This window comes from Nerophis lumbriciformis, linkage group LG31, assembly GCF_033978685.3.
Source record: "Nerophis lumbriciformis linkage group LG31, RoL_Nlum_v2.1, whole genome shotgun sequence".
NCBI classification, from domain to species: Eukaryota; Metazoa; Chordata; class Actinopteri; order Syngnathiformes; family Syngnathidae; genus Nerophis; species Nerophis lumbriciformis.
Genome location: NC_084578.2, coordinates 24,637,527 through 24,665,378, shown reverse-complemented (window position 1 = coordinate 24,665,378; position 27,852 = coordinate 24,637,527). Strand labels below are relative to the sequence as shown.

General features: G+C 42.4%; 1 protein-coding gene across 1 annotated transcript; it reads left to right on the top strand.

Moving 5' to 3' along the window:
• The first annotated feature begins 109 nt into the window (after window positions 1-109).
• LOC133574263 (uncharacterized) lies at window positions 110-27,852 on the top strand. The gene is made up of 3 exons (XM_061926366.2): window positions 110-216; window positions 311-386; window positions 23,750-27,852. The coding sequence occupies exon 3, from the start codon at window positions 23,800-23,802 to the stop codon at window positions 25,525-25,527; it is 1,728 nt and encodes a 575-aa protein (XP_061782350.1). The 5' UTR covers window positions 110-216; window positions 311-386; window positions 23,750-23,799; the 3' UTR covers window positions 25,528-27,852.

Sequence of the window (27,852 nt, the reverse complement as noted above, 5' to 3'; positions counted from 1 at the left end):
TATATATATATATATATATAAAATGGCCCCTGCAAAGATGGCCGACACGTAGGCACGTCGCATACATTAACTGCGCCTGCGCGTTAACGTGTCTTTTTGTAGTACATCTATGGTCTACGTCACCTCCTGTCGTCACGTCTTGCTATTGCTATTTCCGTGTTGCTGTGCTAATCATATCGATCGATGAGGAAAGGTGTAATCTATTCCAGTTACTGGGTAAGAGACAACATAGTTATTGAATATTTGTTTACGCATTCCGGATGATATTTGGCTGTCGACAATCGCTATATTTGTTGTGTTTAAATTGTAGAACAACGTACGTGCTGAACATTGCCACCGAGCTGGCGAGGTGAGACGACATACAACTCACATACATTGACTCGACGGTGAGTAAAAATACTTATCAGCGGCTGATATTTATCTTTATTTGGTGTTATTCATTGCGTGTATTGTATATTGTGGTGGCAAAGGCGATTATCTCGTCCAGCCTTATTGTTACTGATACCAGGAGTGACGTCATAGTGCAATCTTTACCATAGCACGAGGACCTTGTGATAATATTTACTAAATGAATGTGGTATTTACTCTGTGCGATTTGCAACAATATTGCGTTTTTGAAAATGGTTATTAAAGTGTTGCATGTTGTGTAGCATGTAGGCCGCACAGTCAAGAACTGGGTTAAAATCTCTGTTTATAATACTCTACAGCAGGGGTCCTCAAGTACAAATCTTGAAGGTCCACAAATGTTTTTTTGAAACAGGCTGGGTCCGTTTATTATCGGTCAAGCTTATATAGTAGCAGGAGGTAGGTAGTAGTTTAACATTTTCTTAAAATGGTCCGGACATGGACCGCGGTCCGCCTGTTGAGGATCACTGCTCTACAGTAACACATTCATCATCATCATCATTTCTTTTTATTCCTTTCACGAAAATGCATATATACAAGCCACGTACAGTTCACACTTTCATTGTTTTTTTGTTTCTTATACATTTCCATGATCAGAAAGGAGCACATGGAATATTATCCATCCATCCATCCATCTTCTTCCGCTTATCCGAGGTCGGGTCGCGGGGGCAGCAGCCTAAGCAGGGAAGCCCAGACTTCCCTCTCCCCAGCCACTTCGTCCAGCTCCTCCCGGGGGATCCCGAGGCGTTCCCAGGCCAGCCGGGAGACATAGTCTTCCCAACGTGTCCTGGGTCTTCCTCGTGGCCTCCTACCGGTCGGACATGCCCTAAACACCTCCTTAGGGAGGCGCTCGGGTGGCATCCTGACCAGATGCCCGAACCACCTCATCTGGCTCCTCTCGATGCGGAGGAGCAGCGGCTTTACTTTGAGCTCCCCCCGGATGACAGAGCTTCTCACCCTATCTCTAAGGGAGAGCCCCGCCACCCGGCGGAGGAAACTCATTTCGGCCGCTTGTACCCGTGATCTTGTCCTTTCGGTCATAACCCAAAGCTCATGACCATAGGTGAGAATGGGAACGTAGATCGACCGGTAAATTGAGAGCTTTGCCTTCCGGCTCAGCTCCTTCTTCACCACAACGGATCGATACAGCGTCCGCATTACTGAAGACGCCGCACCGATCCGCCTGTCGATCTCACGATCCACTCTTCCCTCACTCGTGAACAAGACTCCGAGGTACTTGAACTCCTCCACTTGGGGCAAGATCTCCTCCCCAACCCGGAGATGGCACTCCACCCTTTTCCGGGCGAGAACCATGGACTCGGACTTGGAGGTGCTGATTCTCATCCCAGTCGCTTCACACTCAGCTGCGAACCGATCCAGTGAGAGCTGAAGATCCTGGCCAGATGAAGCCATCAGGACCATGGAATATTAATATACTGATATTTATCTGCCCCCTTTTTAACACAAATTATTTTAGATTACTTTATCACTGTTTCCTCCACCAACACCAGAACTCCAACATACTTTTAATTTTCGTTTAAGCATTTTCACAATGACACGTCCGATCAAAATCAAAAATCCATCCATTCATCCATCCATTTTCTACCGCTTGTCCCCTTTGGGGTCAGTTTGATATAATGCCAGTTGTCTCTTTTTGTAACTGTTTTTAAGTTCAAAACTATTCTTACAACTTTTTAAGTCTTTCTTTAGAGTATTCCATGCTATCACACCAGCAACAGACAAGCACATTTGTTTCAAATTTGTTCGCGCTCTTGGATGTTTAAAGTCATACGGTCTTCTATGATTCTCATCTTCAGACACAAATATCTTTTGTAAGTCCTTCGGAAGAACTTTATTTCTCGCTTTGAACATCACTAATAGAGTATGCAATTATGCAATGTCTTTTAGTTTGAATAATCCTGACCTAATGAAGAGTGCATTTGTGTTGTCTCTATATCCATCCATCCATCCATCCATCTTCTTCCGCTTATCCGAGGTCGGGTCGCGGGGGCAGCAGCCTAAGCAGGGAAGCCCAGACTTCCCTCTCCCCAGCCACTTCGTCCAGCTCCTCCCGGGGGATCCCGAGGCGTTCCCAGGCCAGCCGGGAGACATAGTCTTCCCAACGTGTCCTGGGTCTTCCTCGTGGCCTCCTACCGGTCGGACATGCCCTAAACACCTCCTTAGGGAGGCGCTCGGGTGGCATCCTGACCAGATGCCCGAACCACCTCATCTGGCTCCTCTCGATGCGGAGGAGCAGCGGCTTTACTTTGAGCTCCCCCCGGATGACAGAGCTTCTCACCCTATCTCTAAGGGAGAGCCCCGCCACCCGGCGGAGGAAACTCATTTCGGCCGCTTGTACCCGTGATCTTGTCCTTTCGGTCATAACCCAAAGCTCATGACCATAGGTGAGGATGGGAACGTAGATCGACCGGTAAATTGAGAGCTTTGCCTTCCGGCTCAGCTCCTTCTTCACCACAACGGATCGATACAGCGTCCGCATTACTGAAGACGCCGCACCGATCCGCCTGTCGATCTCACGATCCACTCTTCCCTCACTCGTGAACAAGACTCCGAGGTACTTGAACTCCTCCACTTGGGGCAAGATCTCCTCCCCAACCCGGAGATGGCACTCCACCCTTTTCCGGGCGAGAACCATGGACTCGGACTTGGAGGTGCTGATTCTCATCCCAGTCGCTTCACACTCAGCTGCGAACCGATCCAGTGAGAGCTGAAGATCCTGGCTCTATATCCTACTTTAAAAATAATACAAATTGCTCTTTTCTGTAAAAGAAATAAAGGCATTATGTTGCTGTGATATGTATTTCCCCATATTTATACACAGTAATTTAAATAAGGTAGAATAATATAACATTCTCATTGTATTAAACGGGGAACTGTATTCAACCTTGTTGAAAATAAATAAACTTTTAGATACCTTATTATTCACATGCAATATATGAGCTTTTCAATGTCAACTTTTCATCTAGGATGACCCATGACACATTGAAGTCCATCCATCCATCCATTTTCTAACACTTGTCACTCTCGGGTTCGTGTTGTTTGTCATTGGTGCACACAAACTTGCTGTTTCCTTTAACCACTTTTGATTGGCCAGTGGGGGTCATGGTAAAAGCGTCCACGTCGCAACCCCTGCCAAGTGATAATTGCTATTGCTTGCGAATTCTACCAAACACTTTGAAGCCGAGCCGAAAGACAAGCGATGTCCAGTAATGCCAGTAGCCCATCAGTCCGGAGCATGAAGAGAGGTCAACGCCCGCCCCAAGGCCAATATCTCTGAATATTGAAGGACTTTCTGCAACTAAAGAATAACTTATTGCAAAACTCTGTAGAGAGCATCAGTGCGATATTCTCTGCCTGCAAGAAACCCATCGTGGGTCTAAACACCCTCGCCCTCATGTTGAAGGAATGACCACCTTCACAGAAAGACCACATGAGAAACACGGAAGCATCATGCTAGCGAAAAATGGGCTGATCATCGAATCAACATCATAGAGCGATGAAAATGACATCGAAGTCCTAACTGCTGAGCTTGGAGGAATTATCATCACCTCAGTTTACAAACCACCTCCCACGCCCTTCATTATGCCAGAAATACCAACATCTGGAAAACCAAAGATTGTGATTGGAGACTTCAACAGCCACAGCACACAATGGGGATATGCTAATAACAACGCAGATTGAAATGCAGTGGAGGCATGGGCAGAAATAAACCAGCTAAATCTGATCCACGATGCCAAACAACCAAAGTCATTCAACAGCGGGCGATGGAAAGCGGGATACAACCCTGATGTAGTGTTTGTCAGTCATAACATCACCAGAGTCAGCAAGAAGCTGGTATTGGAGCCCCTGCTAAAAACCCAACACCTTCCCATTGGCATTACACTCAACGCTGCAATCACCCCAGCCACTGTCCCATTCCGGAGAAAATTCAACTTCGGGAAAGCAAACTGGCCTGGCTTTCAAGAAGACCTCGAAAGGAAGACTGCCCATCTCCCAGCGGACCCCAAAAGCTATGACAACTTCACTAAGCTCGTGCACCAGGCAGTCCGAAAGAACATCCCAAGAAGCTGCCGCACTCAATACATACCTGGACTTGATACCCATAGCAGCAAACTATATGAGCAATACCAACAGCTTTATGAATCTGACCCCTTTGCTGTAAGCACCATCGAAGTAGGTGAGAGCCTCATGACTTCCCTATCAGAATGCCGCCAAAGGAAATGGCAAAACCTTATGGAGACAACTGATATGGCGAAAAACAGCAAAAAGGCATGGAGCCTGATCCGAAAAATCAGCAATGACCCGTCAACCCCAACACAGCAACAGTATACCACCACTGCCAACCAAGTTGCTCATCAGCTGCTGCTCAATGGAAAATCCAAAACCAAACAGCCAAGACCAAAGGTAGACCGACTTCAGTACTCCCAAACCACCGGACTGACTGAGCCGTTCTCCCCTGAAGAGCTCAATACTAGCATCAATGCCCTTAAGACCGGTAAAGCCATCGGCCAGGACAACATTTTCACTAAAGAGATCAAACACTTTGGACCTCTGACACGGAAATGGATCCTCGACCTGATGAACGACTGCATGCTGACAAGAACCATCCCAAAGATCTGGAGAAAAAACACAATCATAGCTCTTCTCAAACCACGTAAAGATCCATCCCATGCAAAAAGTTTCGGCCCAATCTCCCTGCTATGTCACCCATATAAACTCTTTGAGCGCCTGATCCTCAACAGGCTGGCCCCAGTTGCTGAACCTGCCATCATCCCCCAACAAGCTGGATACCGACCTGGCAAATCCACAACAGGGCAACTTCTGAATCTCACCCAACATATTGAGGATGAGTTTCAGAATGGACTGGTAACAGGTGCCGTCTTCGTCGATCTGTCTGCCGCGTACGACACTATGAACCACCGCCTCCTCCTAAAAAAGACCCTGGAGATGACAAAAGATCTGGCACTCACAGACCTCATTGGAGTCCTCTTGAAAGACAGGCGCTTCTATGTTACTTTAAACAACAAGCAAAGTCGCTGGCAACGACAGAATAACGGCCTACCTCAAGGTAGTGTGCTGGCTCCACTACTGTATAACATCTATACCAACGACCAGCCAATGGACCAGAACACTGAATGATTCATCTACGCTGACGACCTCTGTGTAACATCTCAAGAGAGTATGTTTGAAACGGTAGAAGCAAACCTCACCTCAGCCCTAGATGAGCTACTCTTCTACTACAAGCAAAACCATCTACACGCAAACCCTGCAAAGACCCAAGTCTGCTCGTTCCATCTCAGGAACCGGGATGCGAACCGACCTCTTTACATCAAATGGTCTGGAACACCACCTGAGAACTTAACCAACCAACCCTGTCTACCTTGGCGTAACCCTGGACAGCACCCTCTCCTTCATGGAACACATCAAAAACACCAAACTGAAAGTTAGCTCCCGAAACAACATCTTACGGACACTGACAAATTCCAAATGGGGGGCCACAGCACACACTAAAATGTACTGCTTTGGCCCTGTGCTATTCCTCGGCGGAGTATGCATGTCCTGTATGGGAGAGATCAACCCATGCCAAGAAACTCGACCCAGCACTGAACAACACCTGTCGCTTGATCACTGGTTGCTTGAAGCCTACCAACCTGAACAACCTGCATCTCCTTGCTTGAGTTTCCCCTGCAGACGTGAGACGGGAAGTTGCCAGCCGAGTAGAGTTCACAAAATCTACCAGTGATGAACGCCACCTCCTCTATGGATGTGAACCCTCAGCCCAACGTCTGAAATCAAGTAGAAGCTTCCTCAGCAATGTCCAGCCCCTAACAACATCTCGGGAAGAAACCAGACTCCAGTTATGGACACAAAGACTAGAGAAAGACCCCCCTCCTATTGCCATGGGAATCCCCCCTTCTGAAGACCTGCCCCACGGGTCAGAAACACCATGGGTCCAGTGGAAGACACTAAACTGCCTGAGAACAGGAACAGGGCAATCAAAAGCTGCTATGGCCAGATGGGGCTACAAAACCGGCCCAACCACCTGCGAATGCGGAGAAGAAGACTACACGATGCAGCACTGCCTTGTCTGTCCTCTGCTACCCAACCAGTGCAGCTTAAAAGATCTCGCAGAGTTCAACGGCAATGCAAAAGACTGTGTAAAGAAATGGGAAACTCATATAACCACATGCTTCAAAGACACAAAAAGAAGAATTGGCCAGTAGGCCAAGGAAATACAAGCAAAAGCCTCTTGCAGATAGATTATAGGTTGTATTCAGTCACATGACTGTTGAATGGAAGCAAAATAAAGTGGTGGTCCATCAAACCAACATGGCTACTGTGCAGCAAACAGTATGCAAACTATCTGACTATGCAAGGAATCTAGATCTTACCGTTAAAAGCAGATACGGGTAAAAAAAAATCTAACTTTGCAATCAAATTGATCTTTATATGTTATTCAAAAAAGATTTGTCGAGTGATCTCAAGGATTCGTGGGTCGCATTCTCAGACATGACGAACTATCTAGTGCTCCAGACGTCATTCTACACGTCAAAACGGATTAAAACTTGGAAAAGCATGGAGGCCTACAACTTCTTTGTGTACGGCTCCCAGATAAATTATGCATTGTTTTTGCTCGGGTAAGGTTGCATTTCATGATTTAACTTTTCGTCTTGCGAGGACGTGTCATTGTAAACAAACTGCTAGCAGCACTCGATAGCGCTGAGTCACTGTTTTTCATTTTCACATTATGTTAAGCACTCACAAAGATAACTGGTGACACCACTGAAGATCTGGTTGGTTGTGCAAGAAAACGGAGGAGTGATCACAGTTCAGTGTAACTGAGCCATATTTGTTTGTTACCTTGTTGTTGCACTCGCCGTTAGGAGTATGTGTGGTTGGGTCTGGTGCAGGGGTGTGGCTGATGTTGTGACTGATGGCAGCGCGCGCGCGTGATGGCTGTCGGGGCTGACGAACTGTATATGTATGTATATGTGTGTGTATGTATGTATGTTTATATATGTGTATGTGTACATATGTGTATGTATATGTATATATGTGTATGTGTGGGTATGTATACGTGTATGTGTGTATGTGTATGTATATATGTATGTATGTATGTATATTTCTGGGGGTACGCTCTGGGCCTGCCTGTCAGACGGGGGTCGACGCCTCAGGCTACTGCATCCGAACTGCGTGTCTGGAGCTCCTGGGTCCCGCTGTCCATCCCTTCCGGGTGCCCGTCTTGGTTGGGGCCTGTTGGGCCTAGTCCCTGCGTCTATTGTGGTAGCTTGGTGCTGCAAGGTATTCCGAGGTGCTGCGAGTCGGCCAGTTGCTGGGGTAGTGACCTTGTTTGTCAGCATGTCTGTGATCTTCTTTTAATTCTTTTTTTTTAAATTAATTAATTAATTAATTTATTTATTTATTTATTTTTTAATATATTTTATTAATATTATTTTTTAATTTTCCCCTCCCTCAGGGGGGGGGCTCGGCGGGGCGGTTGCTGGTTGTTCCATCTCCATCGTTGGGGTCCCTGCGGGTGGGGTGGGTGGTTCCCGTGGCCCTGTGCCTGGGTGGTCCTGCGGCGGCCGGTTTGGGTGGGGTGGCCGGGGGCTGGCCTCGCCGCGCTCTCCGGGGGTGGGGGGTGGGCTCGTGGGGGCCCGGTTGCCGGTGGGGCGGGGGCGGTCTTCCCGTCCGGTTGCGGGGAGTCTCTGGGTCCCTCGGGCGGGGCGTCTCGCCTTTCTGCCCGTGTGGGGTGTGGTCTCTCGCTGGCTTGGGGTCTGGCTGTCCCCTGCTTTTCTCGTGCCCTGTCCTCTGCCAGGTGCGTCTGTCTGCGGCCTGCTGCTGGCCCTTGTGGGCGGTACGGTGGGTCGGGCTCTGGGGTTCCTGTCGCTGGCCGGCTTGGCTGCGTGGGGGCGGTGGTCCCTGGTTCCCTGGGCACCACGCCTCCTGTTTGTGGGTTGGGCTCTCGGGGGTGATGGGGCCGTGCTCTGGCTCCCACGCACTCTGGGAGTCGAATGTATTGTACATGCAAATTCACATATGCTCACATACGTACATAGGTACCTACGCTCCCACATACATACACAAATACAGTACATATTTACCTACCTAATGTTCGTACATCCACACGCACATTCAATATACAAACATACACATACACATACTGTACATATACATTCACTGTACAAACACATATACACATTCTGTACATATACATTCATTGTACAAACACATATACACATTCTGTACATATACAAGTACATATGCATACTTACACTCATGCACATAATCACGTTTCATCAAACATATATTAACGTTGTTGCCCTAGGGTAAACTGGGTGTAACACATGGCACACTGACAAAGCTTAACCTATTGTGACTATAACAATCTACAAGGTTAATGTAGGTTGCTTCTCTTTCTCCCCCTCCATTTTTCTGCATTCTTTCGTATCTCAAGTTATCATTACGTATATGTATTGTTGCATTTAAACAACTGTATTGTTGATAATAAAGGTAAATTATTGGTATTGTTCATTATCAATAGCGCTATTTCTATTGGTATTTGTATTGATCCATTTGTAGTGTAATAATGCTCATTGTTATTTCTGTATTATTTTTTATTTTTCGCTAACTGCTTATTTGTTATTACTTTTACCATCATATTTGTACATGTCATATTTGCTGATGTTGCTCTATTGTTGTTGTTGTTGTTGTTTGCTGTTGTTGTTTTTGTCTCTCTGTCTAATCCCCCTCTTGTCCCCACAATTTCCCCCTCTGTCTTCTTTTTTTTTCTCTTTCTATCCCCTCCTGCTCCGGCCCGGCTGCACTAAATGATAATATAAATACATTTAATAAAGTAAAATACAAATAAGGCAACAAGAGAAGTATCCTACACTTCTCTTTTGTAAAGTAAATCTGAACAGCCGACATGGGCATCTACATCAACTATATGATTTGCCTGAGAAGCTGGACAGGACATTAAAAAAAAAAAAAAAAAGGAGTATGTGTGGTTTTACCGGTTTGTATCAAAATGTAGCTATAGATCTCAATGTTTATGTGCTGAAAGCTTCATTTATGATTGCAGCCTTTGGTAAACGATTTAAGTATCAGTGGAGTGGCTGAGATAGGCTCCAGCGCCCCCCGCGACCCCGAAGGGAATAAGCGGTAGGAAATGGATGGATGGATGGAGTGGAAAACAAGTTGACTTTATATGATTAATTGTGTTTCATTTTGTCCAGTAAAGCAAGTCTAGTCAACTGGTGGCCCGCGGTCCACATCCGGCCTGCTAAAGCTTTTCATTTGGCCCACCGACCATCACCCAAATAGGCTTATGGAACCATTAAAACTAGGGTTGATCATGTAGGCAGTACTCCTGACACTCCACAGGGGCCAACAGTGAGGCATATGTGTCACAGTAAAGCAGCAGTGGGTTAAGTAGAAGAAGACTACTCATTCAAACCTGAAAAAAAAAAAAAACTTTTAACGACGACTAGACAACAAAGTATGAATAGATAGATAGATAGTACTTTATTGATTACTTCAGGAGAGTTCCCTCTGGAAAATTAAAATTCCAGCACCAGTGTACAGAGTTGAGATCGAATTTAAAAAGTAAATAATGGGGGTATAAATGGAAACAAAATAGAAAAATATTACAATAACAATACAAATAAAAAGCAACAATGAGAATGAAAATATAACAGTAAAATAAGAATATAACAAGAGAAACTAGACAGTAGTGACCATGTTATGAAAAAGTATTGCACTGTTATTGTTTTGCATCCCCTTTCATCCTAGTACCCCCCTCCCACCCAGAGAGGAGTTGTACAGTCTAATGGCGTGTGGGACACGTTTTTAGAGTCTAACTAGGGATGATGTTTGATAAGAAATTATCGAGTTTGAGCCCATTATCGAATCCTCTTATCGAACCGATTCCTTATCGATTCTCTTGTCGAATCCAGACAGGTTGTTGTATATGGAAAAAAACCCACAATATTTGGTTTAACAAAAGCTCATGTTTATTTCATAAGAAAAAAATAAAAATAAAATAAATAAATAAATATTGACTGTTACCCCCCTAAAAAAATAAAAAAAATAAATGTTGACTGTTGTTACCCAAAGTATATTAAGTGGGATTTTTCAGAAAAACAAATATATACAGTAACACGAAAACAACCTGTCTCTGTGATCACTATACACTGTTTCCCACACATTCATTTATTTGTGGCGGCTCGCCACGAAAGAATTATGTCCGCCACAAATAGATTTTTCGGCTTTTGACTCGCTCATAAAAGCAATGGGACTCTGTCTGTGAATGTAGCTTGTAGTTACAACTCCGGTGCAGTAGGTGGCGGTAGCGTACTATGCATTGTAACTCCGCCAATAGCACTTAATTCACCTGGTGGGCCAGAAGAAGAAGAAGAAGACGGCAACGAAGTAAAAGAAGAACGGACCGACCGGATCAAAATACGAGGGTAAGACGTCTTGGCAAACAAGTTCAAAAGTGGTCCGAACCTGTGCAGTGTGCAGCACCGACTCGGATTTTCTTAATTTTTATTTTCGGGATTTGAATGCATTTATTTTGAATGGACAGCTGGAGAGAGACGGGTGAGGGGGGAGAGAGGGTGAGAGAGGGGATTGACGCGGAGCAAAGCGACTGTCAGGTGGGATCGAACTGGGTCGCCGCAGCAGGTGCTCTACCAGGTGAGATAGGTTATAGCTGCATCGCTCGCGGCTCGTCATATATTTAACGTTAATCCGCGATTACACCGAGCGTTTCACTGACGGTGAGCAGCCTAGCGCTGCTTCATTAACACCGCCGCTGTTTGACTCGGGGGCCGGGGCAGACGCACGCAATAACAGTCACCTGTTACCATACCGACGAGCTAATGTGTCCAGGTTATAACCCTGTTGTCAATAAACACACGTGGAGACGGTGCTTCAGATACTGCATTAATACTGAAGCTAAATTATCCACTGTCCACTGCAGCATGTGAATGCAATGAAAAGAATACAATCTGAGCCAACCAGCTGTTAAAATGTTGTCCAGGTTAATGTTTTGGCCATTAAAGGCCCTTCATTTCAAGATTTCAACTGTGATCGGGCTTTAAACAGGTGGCTGACCTGTTCAGATGGGTGTAACTGCTACTGGTCAAATAATGTGAAATAGCATTTAATTTTACATGTATGCAATGCCATTTAAATGTAATTATAGATAATAATAATAATAATAATAATAATAATAAATACTGTGTAGTGTTGTAAATAGTCAACGGGAACGATTTTAGTAAGATATAAGCCATGAGCACTACACAGCCAGAAAAAAACCTAGGCAGGACAAGTAAAAATATTGGGGCAAGTAGATTTGAGAAGTCGGGCAAGTAGAAAAAAACCTTAACGTTGAACCCTGCATGTGTTGAGCTGCTGCCGCTTAAGGTTAGACGGCACTGTACATAGAGCGGTTCTGCTCGTTAGTAATAAATTCTAATGTTGGATGTTCACTCCTTCACACAGATGAGTATAGAAACATATTTTCAACGGCCGAAAAGGGCTCGACTTGGAGAGGAGGTAGGCCTACAGTCCGGACCACAGGAGGTATTATCAAAACGGTGTAGACACTTAGAAATCTCATAAGGAAAGTGAACAGAAGTCCATCAGTGTGAAAATTAATTTGCTTCCAATACTTCCAGGCTTCAACTAGTGCCGCAGCTGTGGCAGCTGGCGCAGCTGAGGCAGTAAGAGAGGGTGAGGAGGAAGGGATAGTAAGTACGCAGGGAGATGTTGTAGGAGAGGAGGAAGACAGGCAGCATGTAGAGCCAGCTAGGGCGGAGGCAACAGGTGAGACTCAGCAAACACTGAAACATAAAGCAGGGTCAGATCAAAAATGCACTTTTCTCATGAAAAGGGTCCTAATTTATATTCTTATGTGCCTTATAGAGAGGACCACGACAAAACATAGAATGACTGGGTTCGATCCAGAATGGCTAAAAATGCCACAATTTAAGTCATGGCTGTATAACACCCAGCACTGTAAGTTTAGTATCTTTATTGATAAAGTTAAAGTTAAATTATTTAGTATGCACTAATTAAAGGGGCAGAGCTTTAAGAGACATTTTAGCTTTTATATTTTATAAGATATATTTTTTGTAAGAACCACAATTAATAAATATATTTCAGTGAATAACTGATCGTTCAAATCTGTATATAAATATGTACATAAAGTGTTGTAATTATATTCCAACACGTTCTTCTTGGTCATCGCCGCTGCCGCCCCCGCCCCCCGACCACGCCACCACAAATAGATGCCTGTCCTGTGGGAAACACTGCTATAGGTGTATAAATAATAATATAGCGTTAAATAAAATCAGTCCCATGGGCACACAACTGAAAATAATACAGCTCTCCAAAAAGTGCACTTCTGCTGCTATTGGAACATCCTTCTGGGGTCCATCAGTGTGGCCTCCTCCAGGAATGACTGCACGTCTTTGTCCTGGAGGGAAAATGAGGGACAGACACAGCATAGAATTAGGTGGGAAATTAGCTGAATGTGAAGACTAGGGTGTCTGTTATTAAGTCTTTAGCATTAGTATGTGGAATTAATTGATGGAATGGATTAAGTAATGAAGTTAAACATTGTACTGATATGATCCACTTTAAGAGGTTGTTTAAATTAATAGTGCTTACAAAGTACAAAGAAGAATTATGAGAAATACTTTCAACCTTATTGAAAATAAGATATTCTTCATCTCAGTATATTAATAATGACTTAATTAATTGCATATTACACAACTATTTTATATACTAATTCACAGATGTTATTTTATTATAAAAAGGTCAGTAAATGATGTATATATTTGTAAACGCTCTGAAGTGGGAAAGGGGTAGGATTAAATAAGCTTTACTTCTTCCTACTCCTTTTCGGACATGATGTTTTTTTTTGATTGATTGAAACTTGTATTAGTAGATTGCACAGTTCAGTACATAATCTGTACAATTGACCACTAAATGGTAGCACCCTAATAAGTTGTTCAACTTGTTTAAGTCGGGCTCCACGTAATCAATTCATGGTACAAAAAATGTAAAGTGAAATGTTATGAAACCGTGTTGTGTTTTGCTGTAAGTGTGTTCGTGCACGAAATAAACTAAAGAAAGAAAGAAGGCACTAGTTTATTAAACAGACCTGTAAACTCTGGAGTGGTGTAGGCTACAAGAAACCGTTAACGTTATCAGACACATACAAAAAAGCTAACTTTAACGTAACCGTTAGCCGCTGACTATGCTTAGGTAACGTTAGTCTAGCTAACATTACTACATTCCTGGTTGACATAAGAGGTACCGTATTTTCCGCACTATAAGGCGCACCTAAAAACCACAAATTTTCTCAAAAGCTGACAGTGCGCCTTATAACCCGGTGCGCTTTATATATGGATAAATATTAAGATTCATTTTCATAAAGTTTAGGTCTCGCAACTACGGTAAACAGCCGCCATCTTTTTTCCCCGTAGAAGAAGCGCGCGGTGCATGCTGGGATATGTGACGTTTCATTTCCATTTGTGTGTTTATGTAAAGACCCCAAAATGGCTCCTATTAAGTGTGTTGTCTGTCTAATTATAAATAATGCAGACGAGGCGTGTTAACTGAGTTCTCAACGTTTACTCGCAGCGTGCTCATAACCACATTCTAACTCCCAGCATACAACAACGCTTCTCAGGGCTACCGCGCATGCTCGTAACTATCGTTGCATGCTGGGTAGTGTAGTTGTTAAATTTGCTAGCTCATAACAGCACATTGAGAGACACGCTTACGCGCTTAATTCAATACTCGCCGTCATTCCGGGTGGATTGACAAAAGACCTCCAGCCGCTAGATATTGGTGTCAACAGGGCATTCGAAGCTAGACTGCTAACTGCGTGGGAACAATGGATGACAGAAGGCGAACACACCTTCACTAAGACGAGGAGGCAGCGCCAGACGACGCCAACATCTGCCAGTGGATCGTAAATTTGCCCAACTTTTCACTTCGGACACCGAAGACGAAGGATTTACGAATGAAGAATAACTTCAGAAAGTGAGCGCTATGTTTATTTTGTGTGTTGTGACATTAACGTTCGAGCAACATTATGTTGCTATTGCTCTGCACTATTTTGAATTTTACTATGTTTGTGATTGCACATTTGCGTACATTTTGGGAGTGAACAGAGTTGTTAGAACGCTGGTTTTTAATATATTATTAAAGTTTGACTGACCTATCTGACTGTTTTTTTGACATTCCCTTTAGCGCAGCGTAGGCGCGGCTTATAGTCCGGGGCGGCTTATTGGTGGACAAAGTTATGAAATATGCCATTCATTGAAGGTGCGGCTAATAATCCGGTGCGCCTTATAGTGCGGAAAATACGGTAACCTTATTTTAGCCTAAAGGCTACAAGTGAGCAAATATGGAAATTAACCGGCAACAGTTAACGTTAGTTACTCACCGCCACTGCAGGTTTGAAGCAGAGGAAGAGGGGCGCGCTTCGTCATCTCTGTCGCTGCTTCTCCACGTGTCGAAGACACGACACAGTTCTCGAACGTTCAGGTTATGTGCAGCCTGAAAATGTTTCAACATGCTTGTTGTACTTCCCCACCTTACATGAGAGCGAAGCCTGGCACTAATTGCATTTTGCCGTTTCCTCGTCGTATTTTTTTGTAAAATAGCCATGCCTTGAGGCGTTTTTTCCAGTCCATTATTTTTGCTGCTTGTGTGACATCACAGGAAATTAGACTGAGCTACGTCATTTATGACTGAGCTACGTCATTTCCTGTGATGTCCCACAGGGCATTTCTTGTGGGACGGGATTCGTTCCCAGGGATTCGAATAAAGAACCAACTCTTTTTCTTTACTATAGTGGCCTCGATAACGGTAATGGGTTCTCAATAAGGGATTTGAGTCCATGCAATCGATTATTTTCTTATCGAACGGTTCTTTTCTTATCGAACAACCGGGAGAACCGGTTTCGAGCATCATCACTAGAGTCTATTAGTCCTGCACTTGGGATGAAGCAGTCTCGCACTGAACAGGCTCCTCTGGCTACTGACAACGATATGCAGAGGGTGACTGGTATCATTCAGGATGCTCACTAGTTTTTCCACAGTTCTCTTCTCTGCCACCGTCACCAGTGAGTCCAGTTTTATTCCGATCGTAGAACCAGCCCGCCTGATCAGTTTCTCCAGTCTGGAGCTGTCCTTCTTAGATGTACTGCCCCCCCAGCACACTACGATGTAGTACAGAACACTGGCAACCACAGACTGGTAGTACATCCACAATAGTTTTTTTTTACAAATGTTGAAGGAGCGCAGCCTCCTCAGGAAGTATAGCCTGCTCTGTCCTTTCCTGTACAAGTGGTCCGTGTTAACAGTCCAGTCCAGCTTATTGTCCATCCAAACCCCGAGGTACTTGAATGAGTCCACGGTCTGTACCTCGACTCCCTCGATCACAATAGGTTGTGACCTTGGACTCCACCTCCCAAAGTCAATGACCAGTTCTTTGGTCTTTGACGGACTGAGCTGCAAGAGGTTCCTGTGGCACCAGTCAGGAAAGTCCCTCACCAGGCTCCGAAACTCCTCCTCTCTGCCGTCCCTGATGGAGCCGACGATGGCTGTGTCATCCGCATACTTCTGGATGTGACACAGCTCTGAGTTGTAGCAGAAGTGAGCGGTGTACAGGGTGAGGGGAGAAGAAGAGGAGTGGCTGCGATGGGGAGTGGGGGGTGGAGAGGACACGGGCTGGTTGAACCAGTTGAAGAAGTTATTCATCTCATTGGCCCTCTCTATTGTCCCCCCAACAGCTCTGGTCTTTGTCTTGTGGCCTGTGATGGTTTTCACACCTTCCCAGACCTCCCTCATGTTGTTCTGCTGCAGCTTCTGCTCCAGCTTTTTCCTGTAGCTGTCTTTAGCCCCCCTCACGCGTCATTTCACCTCCCGCTGTGCTGCTCTCATTGCCTCCCTGTCTCCACTCCTGAAGGCAGCTTTCTTCTTGTTGAGGACAGCTTTAACCTCTTGTGTTGCCCAGGGTTTGTTATTAAGGTAGCACCGAACACTCTTAGCAGGGCAGGTCACGTCCACACAGAAGTTGAGGTAATCCGTGAGACAGTGAGTCGGTCCATCAATGTCCTCACCCTGTGGAAGCAGCACATCCCAGTCTGTGGTGTTGTAGCAGTACCTGAGGGCATCTTCCATTACAGGGGACCACCTCCTCACAGAGCAAGTGTTAACAGGCTGTCTTTGGACCAGGGGGGTGTATTTTGGCTGCAAATGTACAAGATTGTGGTCAGACTTCCCTAGTGGGGGGAAGGGTGTGACCTTGTATGCATCCCTGACATTAGCATAGAGTAGGTCAATTGTCCTGTTGTTTCTCGTGGGACAATCCACAGCCTGGTAAAAAGCAGCTAACGTTGAGTCCAAAGTAGCATGATTGAAGTCCCCAGAAATGATGAAAAAAGCCTCAGGATGTTTTGTCTGTAGCCTTGATGTGATGACGTGGATCATCTCACATGCATTGGCTGTATCTGCCCTCGGGGGAATGTAAACACAGAGGGAGATCACGTATCTCGGCAGATAGTATGGCCGGAGGCTAACAGCTAGTAGCTCCTGGTCTGGGCAACACAAGACTTTCTTCACGGAGATGTGTCCCGGGTTACACTAGTGGTTGTTAACATATATGATGAGCCCCCCACCTTTGCTTTTCCCGCATGCTTTAGTGTCTCTGTCAGCTCTCACTGCGGTAAATCCCTGCAGGTCCACGTTAGCATCCGGTACCGGGTGGTTTAGCCACGTTTCTGTGAAGGCTGCTGTCTCGATATGCACACTGGCTTCTTAGTCCATGAAGCTCGTCGATCTTGTTCGGCAGCGAGTTCACATTCCCTATGATGACGGAAGGAATGGATGGTTTGTAGCGCCGTCGATTTTCCTCTCGCTTAGCCTTTAGCTTAGCTCCCGCTTTGCAGCCCCGATGAGTTTTCCTCAGCTGGGCTGGAATGGAGTGTCGTACACCAGTACGCCCCATTGTTTTCAGAGTGAGCAGCTCCTCTCTCGAATAAGAAAGAAAGCTGGCTCCTGGTCTTTTAAAACTGCCAAAAGTATCCATTGGACATGTACAGGAATTCACTATGTCTTCAAGGAAAACATAAAAAAGATAAAGGATAAAAGATAAAAGATAAGTTTATAAGATCTAATAAATAATAATAGTAAATAAAGATAAAAGATAAGTTTAAAAGATCTAGAACTACAGAGCTACTGGAGATGCAGCTGCCTTCCACAGCGCAAGCAGTAAAAAAAAAAAAAGGTTCTACCCCAAGCAATTGCTTGAGTCATTGTTTTCTGGTGGACCTTTTAAACAACGGATATATTGTTCCAGACAAGCTGCAACAATGGTAGAAATCCCAGCATGCAAGCTTCATTACGAAACTTGGTCAAACACTTTTAAGTAGATAAAATTTGTACATAGACTAGACTTGCCAAAAAACTTCCATTACTACCACAAGTCTCTGCATCCACAGCCGAGCAGGGCGCCGCCACACATAAATATATTTATTTGTTTTATATTGAAATTGCTGACTTCGTGATGTCTTTTGTATTTGTGGTCGTGTTGTTTTTTGTCTGAGAGTCACGATCAAACCTCGTTAATATATGTCGTGCTAAATTTGACTATGAGAGGCGACGAGGCTAATAGTGATACATCACATACATCTTTTGGTGTGTGAATGATTTGTAATTTCTATTTGTGTAAACATTTGTAGTTTGTGTGAATATATTAACACCTTCTTTTTTTATTTATATAAAGTACACACTGGACATTATTTGTGTAAAATACACAATGGAGGTTATACTTTTGTTATGTTTAATTTATGTTTACATTTTCAGTCTTACAAACCTAAATGAAGAAGTGTAAAGAAATAAAACTAAGAACGGGAAATAATTTAAAATAAGGAACATCAACCCTCACCAAAAACTGAAGCTTCTGTTTTCTTCTTACTGTTAACTAGCTGTACACGCTGGAAACGAGTAGCGAGGGCAGAATAAAGAATGTGTTTACTTTGCAATTAAGAAAACACAGTCTCAAATAAATATAACCTGCGGAGACACTTTTTGTCGAAACATCCACATTTCGATGTCTGGCCCTCTTCATTATGTAGTTGAATAGCCCTGCATTAAACCATATTCAATTGTATTTACAATCCGTGTGTGAAAATACTGTCTAAACATCACAAAATGCCACAAATTCAGTAAACCATTTTGAATTTTCCGCTCCGAATGCCTTCACTAATTTCCGTAGATTGACTACACTGGAGTAACACTACTGCACTCTGATCATAGAATTTATATCAGTCATACTTGAAATATGCACAAATTGAAGAGATATGTGCTGTCTATCATTCACAATCCCTATACAAGACATAAACACATATGTTTTTCTTTTTTTTAATGCATTCTAAGTCGTAAATAAATACATAGTCTCTCATCTGCCAACAAAACCCTCTAAAAAACCATTCAAAACCCGCCAACAATACTCTATATACATAACATGACCTGAATATTTACCACATTTTAGCAGACAGCGCAATGATACAAACAGCTCAGTAGCCCTCTGCTGCTTTACTGTGAGCTGCATCATCTCGTCTCTGCTTGTCAAAGTTATTCTAGATTATAAATTATGCCTTTCACCTGGATATTAGGAGGATTTAGCCATAAATCCAAAAGTTGTTCATCTGTGACATTCAATTTATATCCGGAGATGGGGACAAACACATACAACCGAAGACAGTGTGTGCAGGGAGACTTTTCCTTGCTGTCCCTTGGTGTGCATCATGATTAATTCTTCATATAAACGGGAAAATATGGACATCTATCAGTTGTCATCGAAGTAAGAGCAGACATTGTGCAGCAAGCTATCGTTTTATTATGTTTGTAGTTTGTGTTTCTTGTTTAGCACTTAGCAATACTGCTACATGATGCTTAGTGTTTCACTAAAGCTGGATTTGTTCAGCAGAACATCTAAAACTTGTAGCTCATCCTCCTTATATTCAGGATCAACAAAATGTTCTGGTTCATAATTTTTCCCAAAGTTATCTAAAGTCTGCATCATTCTCATTGTTGTTGGTGGGGAAGGGATCTGCGGTTCCTACCGCTATGTCACGCGAGCATGTGACTGGTTTCCTCATTATCTCTCAAAATGGCTCAGGAATCTCTGTGAAATTGATATTATTTTGGTCATAGCTATTTACTTGCAAACTTTCTAAGTCTTTCGGTGTCATACATCAGATATATATATATATATGATAATAGCTTCAATATAGAGGCAACTTGTTTTTACACTCTACTGGTATTTCAACTTTAAGGTTTTGCTCACATTTTCCTCCTTTTTATTTAGACTCGCCCAGTTGCTTTACAAAACACTAATAGCAAAAATGTGTTTTAACCACAAGATAACATTTCAAATAATATCAAGATAAGACTTAAATGGGAAATCCATCCATTCATCCATTTTCTACCGCTTGTCGTAGGTCATGGGGGTGCTGCAGCCTATCTCAACTGCATTCGGGCGAAAGTCGGGGTACACGCTGGACAAAACAGATAGACAGACAACATTCACGCTCACATTTAAATAGAAAATACTAAACGTTAATAGTATATTAAAAAAACTTGAACGAAGTAAATACTGCACACTTGTGCATTCTTCGACTCCCTTCTTCTACTGGAGACCTACCGTATTTTCCGCACTATAAGGCGCACCGGATTATTAGCCGCACCTTCAATGAATTACATATTTCATAACTTTGTCCACCAATAAGCCGCCCCGGATTATAAGCCGCGCCTACGCTGCGCTAAAGGGAATGTCAAAAAAACAGTCAGATAGTTCAGTCAAACTTTAATAATATATTGAAAACCAGCGTTCTAACAACTCTGTCCCAAAATGTACGCAAATGTGCAATCACAAACATAGTAAAATTCAAAATGGTGTAGAGCAATAGCAACATAATGTTGCTCGAACGTTAATGTCACAACACACAAAATAAACATAGCGCTCACCTTCTGAAGTTATTCTTCATTCGTAAATCCTTCGAATTCTTCGTCTTCGGTGTCCGAATTGAAAAGTTGCGCAAGCGTGGGATGCAAAATGGCCGGTTCCGTCTCGTAGAAGTCATCGGAGTCAGTGTCGCTGTTGTTGTCCAGTAGTTCTGTGAATCCTGCCTTCCGGAAAGCTCGGACCACAGTTGTGACCGAAATATCTGCCCAGGCATTTACGATCCACTGGCAAATGTTGGCGTATGTCGTCCGGCGCTGTCTGCCCGTCTTAGTGAAGGTGTGTTCGCCTTCGGAGCTGTGTGAAAAAAGCCACCCGGCCTCTTCGCGTAAACTTCCCTTAACCACTCGCTCATCTTTTCTTCATCCATCCATCCCTTCGAGTTAGCTTTTATGATGACGCCGGCTGGAAAGGTCTCTTTTGGCAATGTCTTCCTTTTGAATATCACCATGGGTGGAAGTTAGCATGGCAAGCTAGAACCACAGTGAAGGATGACTTCTCATTCCCTGTGGTGCGAATATTCACCGTACGTGCTCCCGTTCCACAGTGCGGTTCACAGGAATATCAGTTGCTGTGAAATACGGTAGTAATCCGTGTGCGGATGGAGAGATTGCGTCTTTTTATGAACCGGATCCTTGTCGCTTAGTAGGAGCCATTTTGTGGTCTTTACAGATGTAAACAGGAAATGAAACGTACGGTGATATCCGCGCGTTTTTTCTTCTTCTTCCGGGGGCGGGTGGTTGCTTACAGTAGAAGAAGAAGCGCTTCCTGTTCTATGGGGGCGGGTGCTTTCCTTGGCGGTTGCTTGCGTAGAAGAAGAAGCGCTTCCTGTTCTACCGGGAAAAAAGATGGCGGCTGTTTACCGAAGTTGCGAGATCGAAACTTTATGAAAATGAATCGTAATAAAGCGCACCGGGTTATAAGGCGCACTGTCAGCTTTTGAGAAAATGTGTGGTTTTTAGGTGCGCCTTATAGTGCGGAAAATACGGTATATTTGAGAGCCACTTTTTTTGTCGTCATTTCACAAATTCTTGGCATCTCGCGCCCTTCTTGATTATCGCTCAAAGAACTCTGAAGAAATGTTTATCTTTTTTACGATTTGAGAAGTTACATCAGCCTGAAACAACACACGCATTGGGCCTTTTTCTTCCAGAAAACAAAATGCTGCCCAAAACGCTTTGACAACAGACTTAACCACCATTTTGTGGCTTGCATATTTCTTGAGCCGGACACGATGTCAGTTGAATACAACCTATTGTGGTAATTAATATTTCAATGTCTATTCATAATAATCCGATTAATCTACTAATTGTTTAGATCAGACGTGGGCAAAATACGACACGCAAACCGAATGTGGTCCGTTAAGCTTTTGAATATGGCCCGCTGACCGTTTACAAATCATTTTTTTAAAAGCTTTAACATCAAAACTATGAATGTGCAGTGCCATTTTGGTGTCAGGGACAGACACGGAAGCAGATTTGTACAACAAAGTTCTGCAGAAAAGTGATATTATTTCAGATTGTCTGTGTTCTTTACCCTTTGCGTTCATATTTTTCTGTGTTTGTTGCATTTTTGTTGCATTTTGCTTGATTGTAAAAAGTGTCAATAGGGGATGTGGTCTGGGAAGTAAAAGATGAGCGACATTTGTATGTTCTTAATATTCAGTGTTTTAACATTCATAGGTAATATTGTAAATCCCAATTTTTTTATCATCGTGTACTTTGTGGATGTCGCATTCAGTAATATTACATAGGTTTTTTTAGGTTTGTCTGTTCTTAAGGATCGGCTGATCCTTAAGATCAGCCGATCAGCTGCTGTTGACGGTCCCTGACACAAGGCTGAAGCTTAGAGGTGACAGAGCTTTCGCCGTTGCTGCTCCCAAGCTCTGGAACGACCTACCCCTGAGTGTTAGACAAGCCTCCTCTCTTCCTGTTTTTAAATCTCTCTTAAAAACATACTTTTATTCCATGGCTTTTAACACTGAGTGATATCCATCCTGCAATGGCGCCCCATAATACACCTGCTGTGATCCTGTTTTTATGTTTTTATGTTTTTATTAATTCTATTTTTTAATTATTTATTTTTTATCGTGTTCTGTTTGTGTTGTGTTGTGTTTGCTCGGTACTCGTTTTATCTTTTAACCTGCTCATTGTACAGCACTTTGGCTACCCCTGTGGTAAATTTTAAATGTGCTCTATAAATAAAGTTGATTTGATTTGATTTGATTCTTTTTAGCATTCTATCAGACATTATTGTGTGTTTTGTACTAGTGTGCCTAAAAAAAGAGACCAAAGAAAAACAATTTTCCATACTTATCTGATACTACAATTAGATACAAATAAAAACTGAATCCATGTACTTTTAAATTCACTGCTTTATTGAAGTGTTTCAAAAGGCCCTTATCCACCGCAGGAATTTTTTCAGGAACTTTCCCACTTACGGGTAAATAAAGTTCCTCCTGTATTTCCAACAAAAACTACCAAGATATATTTAGTTCTTCAGGAACCTTTCGGAGTTCCTCTTAGGTGGCACTTTTTGAAGCTACCCTCAAACTTTGTGGGGGCGAGCTGTGCTGTCAAACGCTGATTAGTTGAACACCGTTGGAGGCATTCCTAAAACTTATTTTTCAAACACATGACCGCCATTGCGGAGACTTGTTAATTTCTTATTTCTCGTGTATTTCTATTACAACAAACTTAACAAAGAGAAAGAAGAGCGAAAGGAGCTTTCGACTTGCAGCAACTTTTGTGAGGCATCTTTGTGCTGAAGAACACTGATCAAAGTTTTTGGTCAGCCGTAGTCTCTAAACTCTATCTATGCAGTTTAATGTTGTTTATTATTTTTACAAACTTAATTTTGATACGAGAAGCTACGAGAGGTGGATGGACTTTTATTAAACGTATTTGCCGGACTTGAAGCAATGACCACTGCTGCTTACTACTCCGATTTTGATGACCGCCCAGCTCTTTGATGTCACAGTGCATGTAAAAAAAAGAATAAACAAAATGTACCTTTAGAAAATAAAGGGCAGAACAATAACAATCCCTAAGCGGTTGTCATTTTAACAGGAGTTTGACGGGGAACTTTTTGTCTGTGGGATAGTACAGGAGTAAAATTTCTCCCCTTGTCACCCCATAGAGTGAACGTCAACGTGGTGATTTGTGAAATCCTCTTTGACATTGACAGAACGTATGCTGGTACAGGACAATGTCTTATGTAACTAATCAAAGCTTTCTAAAGTATGTCTTTGTCTTCTTGTGTCCTGCAGACATCAGTGAAGAGCATCTTCCTCCTGAGCAGCAGGAGTGGACCTCCAACATGAAGCAGGAGGAGCTACAGCCCCCTCAGATTAAAGAGGAAGAAGAGGAGCCACAGAACCCCTACTTTGAAGAGGTGGAGCTACAGTCCCCCCATATTAAAGAAGAAGAGGATGAACCACGGCCCCCCCATACCAAAAATGAAGAGGAGGAACACAGCATCAGTCAGGAGGGAGAGCATATTGAAAGGTTGCGGGAGTTCTGGGTGATTGGTGACATTGTGAAGAGTGAGGGTGATGAGATCAAAGTTGAAAGTGAGAAGAGAGAGGTGGAGCCTTCAAGCAGCAGCTCAACTCAACACATAATGGAAGCTCATGGAGACCACTGTGGTGGATCACAAGCAGATCACCTCTTAATTCCACTATCAGAGAGTGAGGACACAACATCACACTCTTCTGACACCGATGATGAAGACTATCAAGCTGGTATGACACGTGACACTGACAACACACATTTTAAATGCTCTCATTGTGACAAAACTTTTAAATACCATAGCCTACTGAAAACACACATGAGAATACACACTGGAGAGAAACCATACATGTGCTCAGTTTGTGGTAAAAGTTTTCCCCGGAAGGCAACTTTGACCAAACACATGAAAAAACACACCGGAGAGAAACCTTTTTCATGTTCAAGCTGCAATGAAAGCTTTTGTGACAGAACAAATCTTGGAAGGCACATGAGAATACACACTGGTGAAAAACCATTCATATGCACTGTGTGTGGTAAAGGTTTCACTCTGAAAGGAAATCTGAAAACACACACCAAAATACACACCGGAGATAAACTCTTTACCTGTTCAGTTTGTGGTAAAAGTTTCACTCAGAGTGGAACTTTGACAAAACACATGAAAGTACACACCGGAGACAAACCGTTTTCATGTTCAAGCTGCAATGAAAGCTTTTGTGACAGAACAAATCTTGGAAGGCACATGAGAATACACACTGGTGAAAGACCATTCATATGCATTGTGTGTGGTAAAGGTTTCACTCATCAAGGAAATTTGACACAACACACAAGAATCCACACTGGAGAGAAACTGTTTACCTGTTCAGTGTGTGGTATAGGTTTTGTACAACAATCCCATCTGAAAAAACACATGACAATACACACTGGAGAAAAACCATTCATATGCTCAGTTTGTGGTAGAAGTTTTGCTCAGAAAGGATCTTTAACAAAACACATGAGAATACACACTGGTGAGAAACCTTTTTCATGTTCCAGCTGCAACAAAAGCTTTTCGGACAGATCAAGTTTTGTAAGACACACAATAATACACACTGGCGAGAAACCCTTCATGTGCTCAGTTTGTGGTAAACGATTCTATTACAAAGGAAATTTGACAACACATTTTAAAATACACACTATAGAGAAACGGTGTGTAAAACCTTTTTCATGTTCAAGCTGTAACAAAGGCTTCAATAAACGAAGAAATCTTGTAAAACACGAGAGAATACACACTGGTGAGAAACGTATTTTCTGTTCAAGCTGCCAAAAAAGCTTTTGTGACAGAAAAAGCCTTGCGACTCACATGAGAACGCACTCTGGTGACAGACCATTTGTTTGCTCAATTTGTGGTAAAAGTTTCACTCAGAAAGGAAATTTGAAAACACACACTAAAATACACACTAAAGAGAAAATGCTTACATGTTCTCTGTGTGGTGAAGGTTTTGAACAAAAAGTAGAATTTAAAAAACACATGAGAACACACAGTGACAGAACGTGTTGAGTTGCAGTGTGTGTTAAAGAGTTAAAGATTCTCTGATACGTGCCAGGGTAAAAGTCAGTAGTATGCTGATGTATATTCCAGAAAGCAGGTTAAGTAAAACCTCTGAGATTAGGGAAATTTTCGGTTTTTTATTAGAAAAAAGAGAGGTTAGTCAATGTCAGTTTTCATGGTAACAAACTCTACCTAACCTGTTCACTGGCAGGTTTTCTTGAACAAACCCTGTTTTTTATGGTTCCTCCCTCCTGATGAACATCAAGCAAACAGTCAGAAATAGTTCAAACCAAAATAATTGCTGACAGTTTATATAGGTAGAGGATTTTCAGGCCATGGCTAGTTATATATACTATTGTTGTTTACAAATATTTGATTAGCCAATTAAAATAAAATACTGGATTTTAGGTACTTAAAAAAATATTGGATTTGTTTGAATTGGAAAAAAAAAAAACATTTAATGAAGGGAAGTCTAATAATTTGATGTTTTCATTATTATTTAAAAAATAACTAAAGCCTTTACGATATCCTGCTGAGAGCCATAGCATCCTCCAAACTAATGCAATAATGTCCACTGTTTAGGACGCAGCTTCTCAGTGTAATTGATGCCAGCCTGTGTGGCTGGGCCATGTGTACGTTTGTAAACCTCACTCCCTGACGACATCAAGAGCAGTGCTGGCTATCGGGTTGATAGCATGGGCTGTTAGCTCGGTAGCTAGTATGCTCGTCTCTCATAACCAGGTTTGAGTCCCGGGTGGAACAGAAAAAGCAGGAACTGAACCAGGCCCGTTACAGTTCGTACCATGATCCGGATGAGCGTGAGGTTTAGGGGGAAAGTGTAACAGAGGCCTGCCATATGTATGATGGGCCATATGTATGATCGTTAACCTCACTCCCTGACGATCTCAAGACCAGGGCTAGCTATAGGTTTGATAGCTTAAGCTTTTAGCTTGGTAGCTAACACGCTCGTCTCTCATGTCGGCAACCCAGGTTTGAGTACCGGGCGGAACAAAAAAAGCAGGGATTGAACCAGGAGACTATTACTTCAATTAAACAAATTGAACTGGCAAGAAATTAAACTTGATAATGATGAAAAAACGATATATTTTAACCACAATATTTAATGTGTCTTATAATTGCATTCTGATAGTATACTTGTTGGGTATTTCGTTATTGTAAATATAACTACAATATGAGCTAGGTCACTTACCATAAAAAAAACCTGGAAAAAGTATATTTTATATTGTAGTACAAAATATTTATTGGTCTAACAGGTTGGTTAAAAAAGTAATAAACAGTCAATGATATTTACTTTACATTTTCCTTGACTTTACACATCAAATATAATTTAAATAAATCAGAGATAATTGTTTTCAGCTTCTTTCATGTGCGTTATGGGTGGAGTTACACCTAAATTAAAATGTTTTATTTCATGTCATTTCTCCAATTTTTTTTTCCTGTTGGCCAATAAGAACATATTATTTAACATTTAAAAAATAAACAAGGCATTCAAACGTATGCATTTGCTCTGGCAGTATTAATTTCTCACTTCAGTCCAATAATATTTTACTGTATTATTTGACTTACTCACCATAAACACACAATAACACAAGCTCACTTTCAGCTGGGTAAACAAAGACAAACTTTTATATCCACAGTTGCTTTGAATAATCATAGAATCATCGCTGCGTTAATCATGACTTTTAATGGTGAACTTAAAGGGAAACAAGACTTTAAAAAAAAAAAGGGCCTATTTTTCACAATTCTTATAAGAGACAAGAACACATATGTATTTTTAATTCTTTTGCATTCTAATTTATAATATAAATTGACTCGTTCTAGGTGGCTAGCAATGTTACTAATGGTAGCAATTAATTCTGCCTCTAAATCTGTCTAAAAATTAATCCAAAAACTGCCAACAATACTTCATTTACGTTCCGGAACCTGCATAATGACCAAGCTGTAACGACATTGTTATTGTAAGAGCAAACACTTGGGTGACTCTCATTAGCTGCACAATGTTTCATGTATTTGCTTTTGTCATTCCATTGCTTAATTGCACATACAAATACACTAAATGTTGTTTGTACATACAAAAAATAGAAATTCTGTTCTGTTGTTGTTGTTGTATGTGTTCTTCTTTTCTTTTCTCCTTGTGACTTGTCTTAAAGAGCAGTTTTTGTTATAAAGTGTCATGTAAATACTCAAAAAATATTCATAAACTTTTTCACTATCTACATGTTCCTTGGTTTGTTCTTTGAAATTATAACTTAAGATATGAAATGTATTTATTTATTTAGAGTTTTCATTGTATATAATAGAGATCAGTCATAA

Coding starts and splice junctions, on each gene's coding strand:
- LOC133574263 (XM_061926366.2), top strand. CDS start 23,800: ATGAAGCAGGAGGAGCTACAGCCCCCTCAGATTAAAGAGGAAGAAGAG.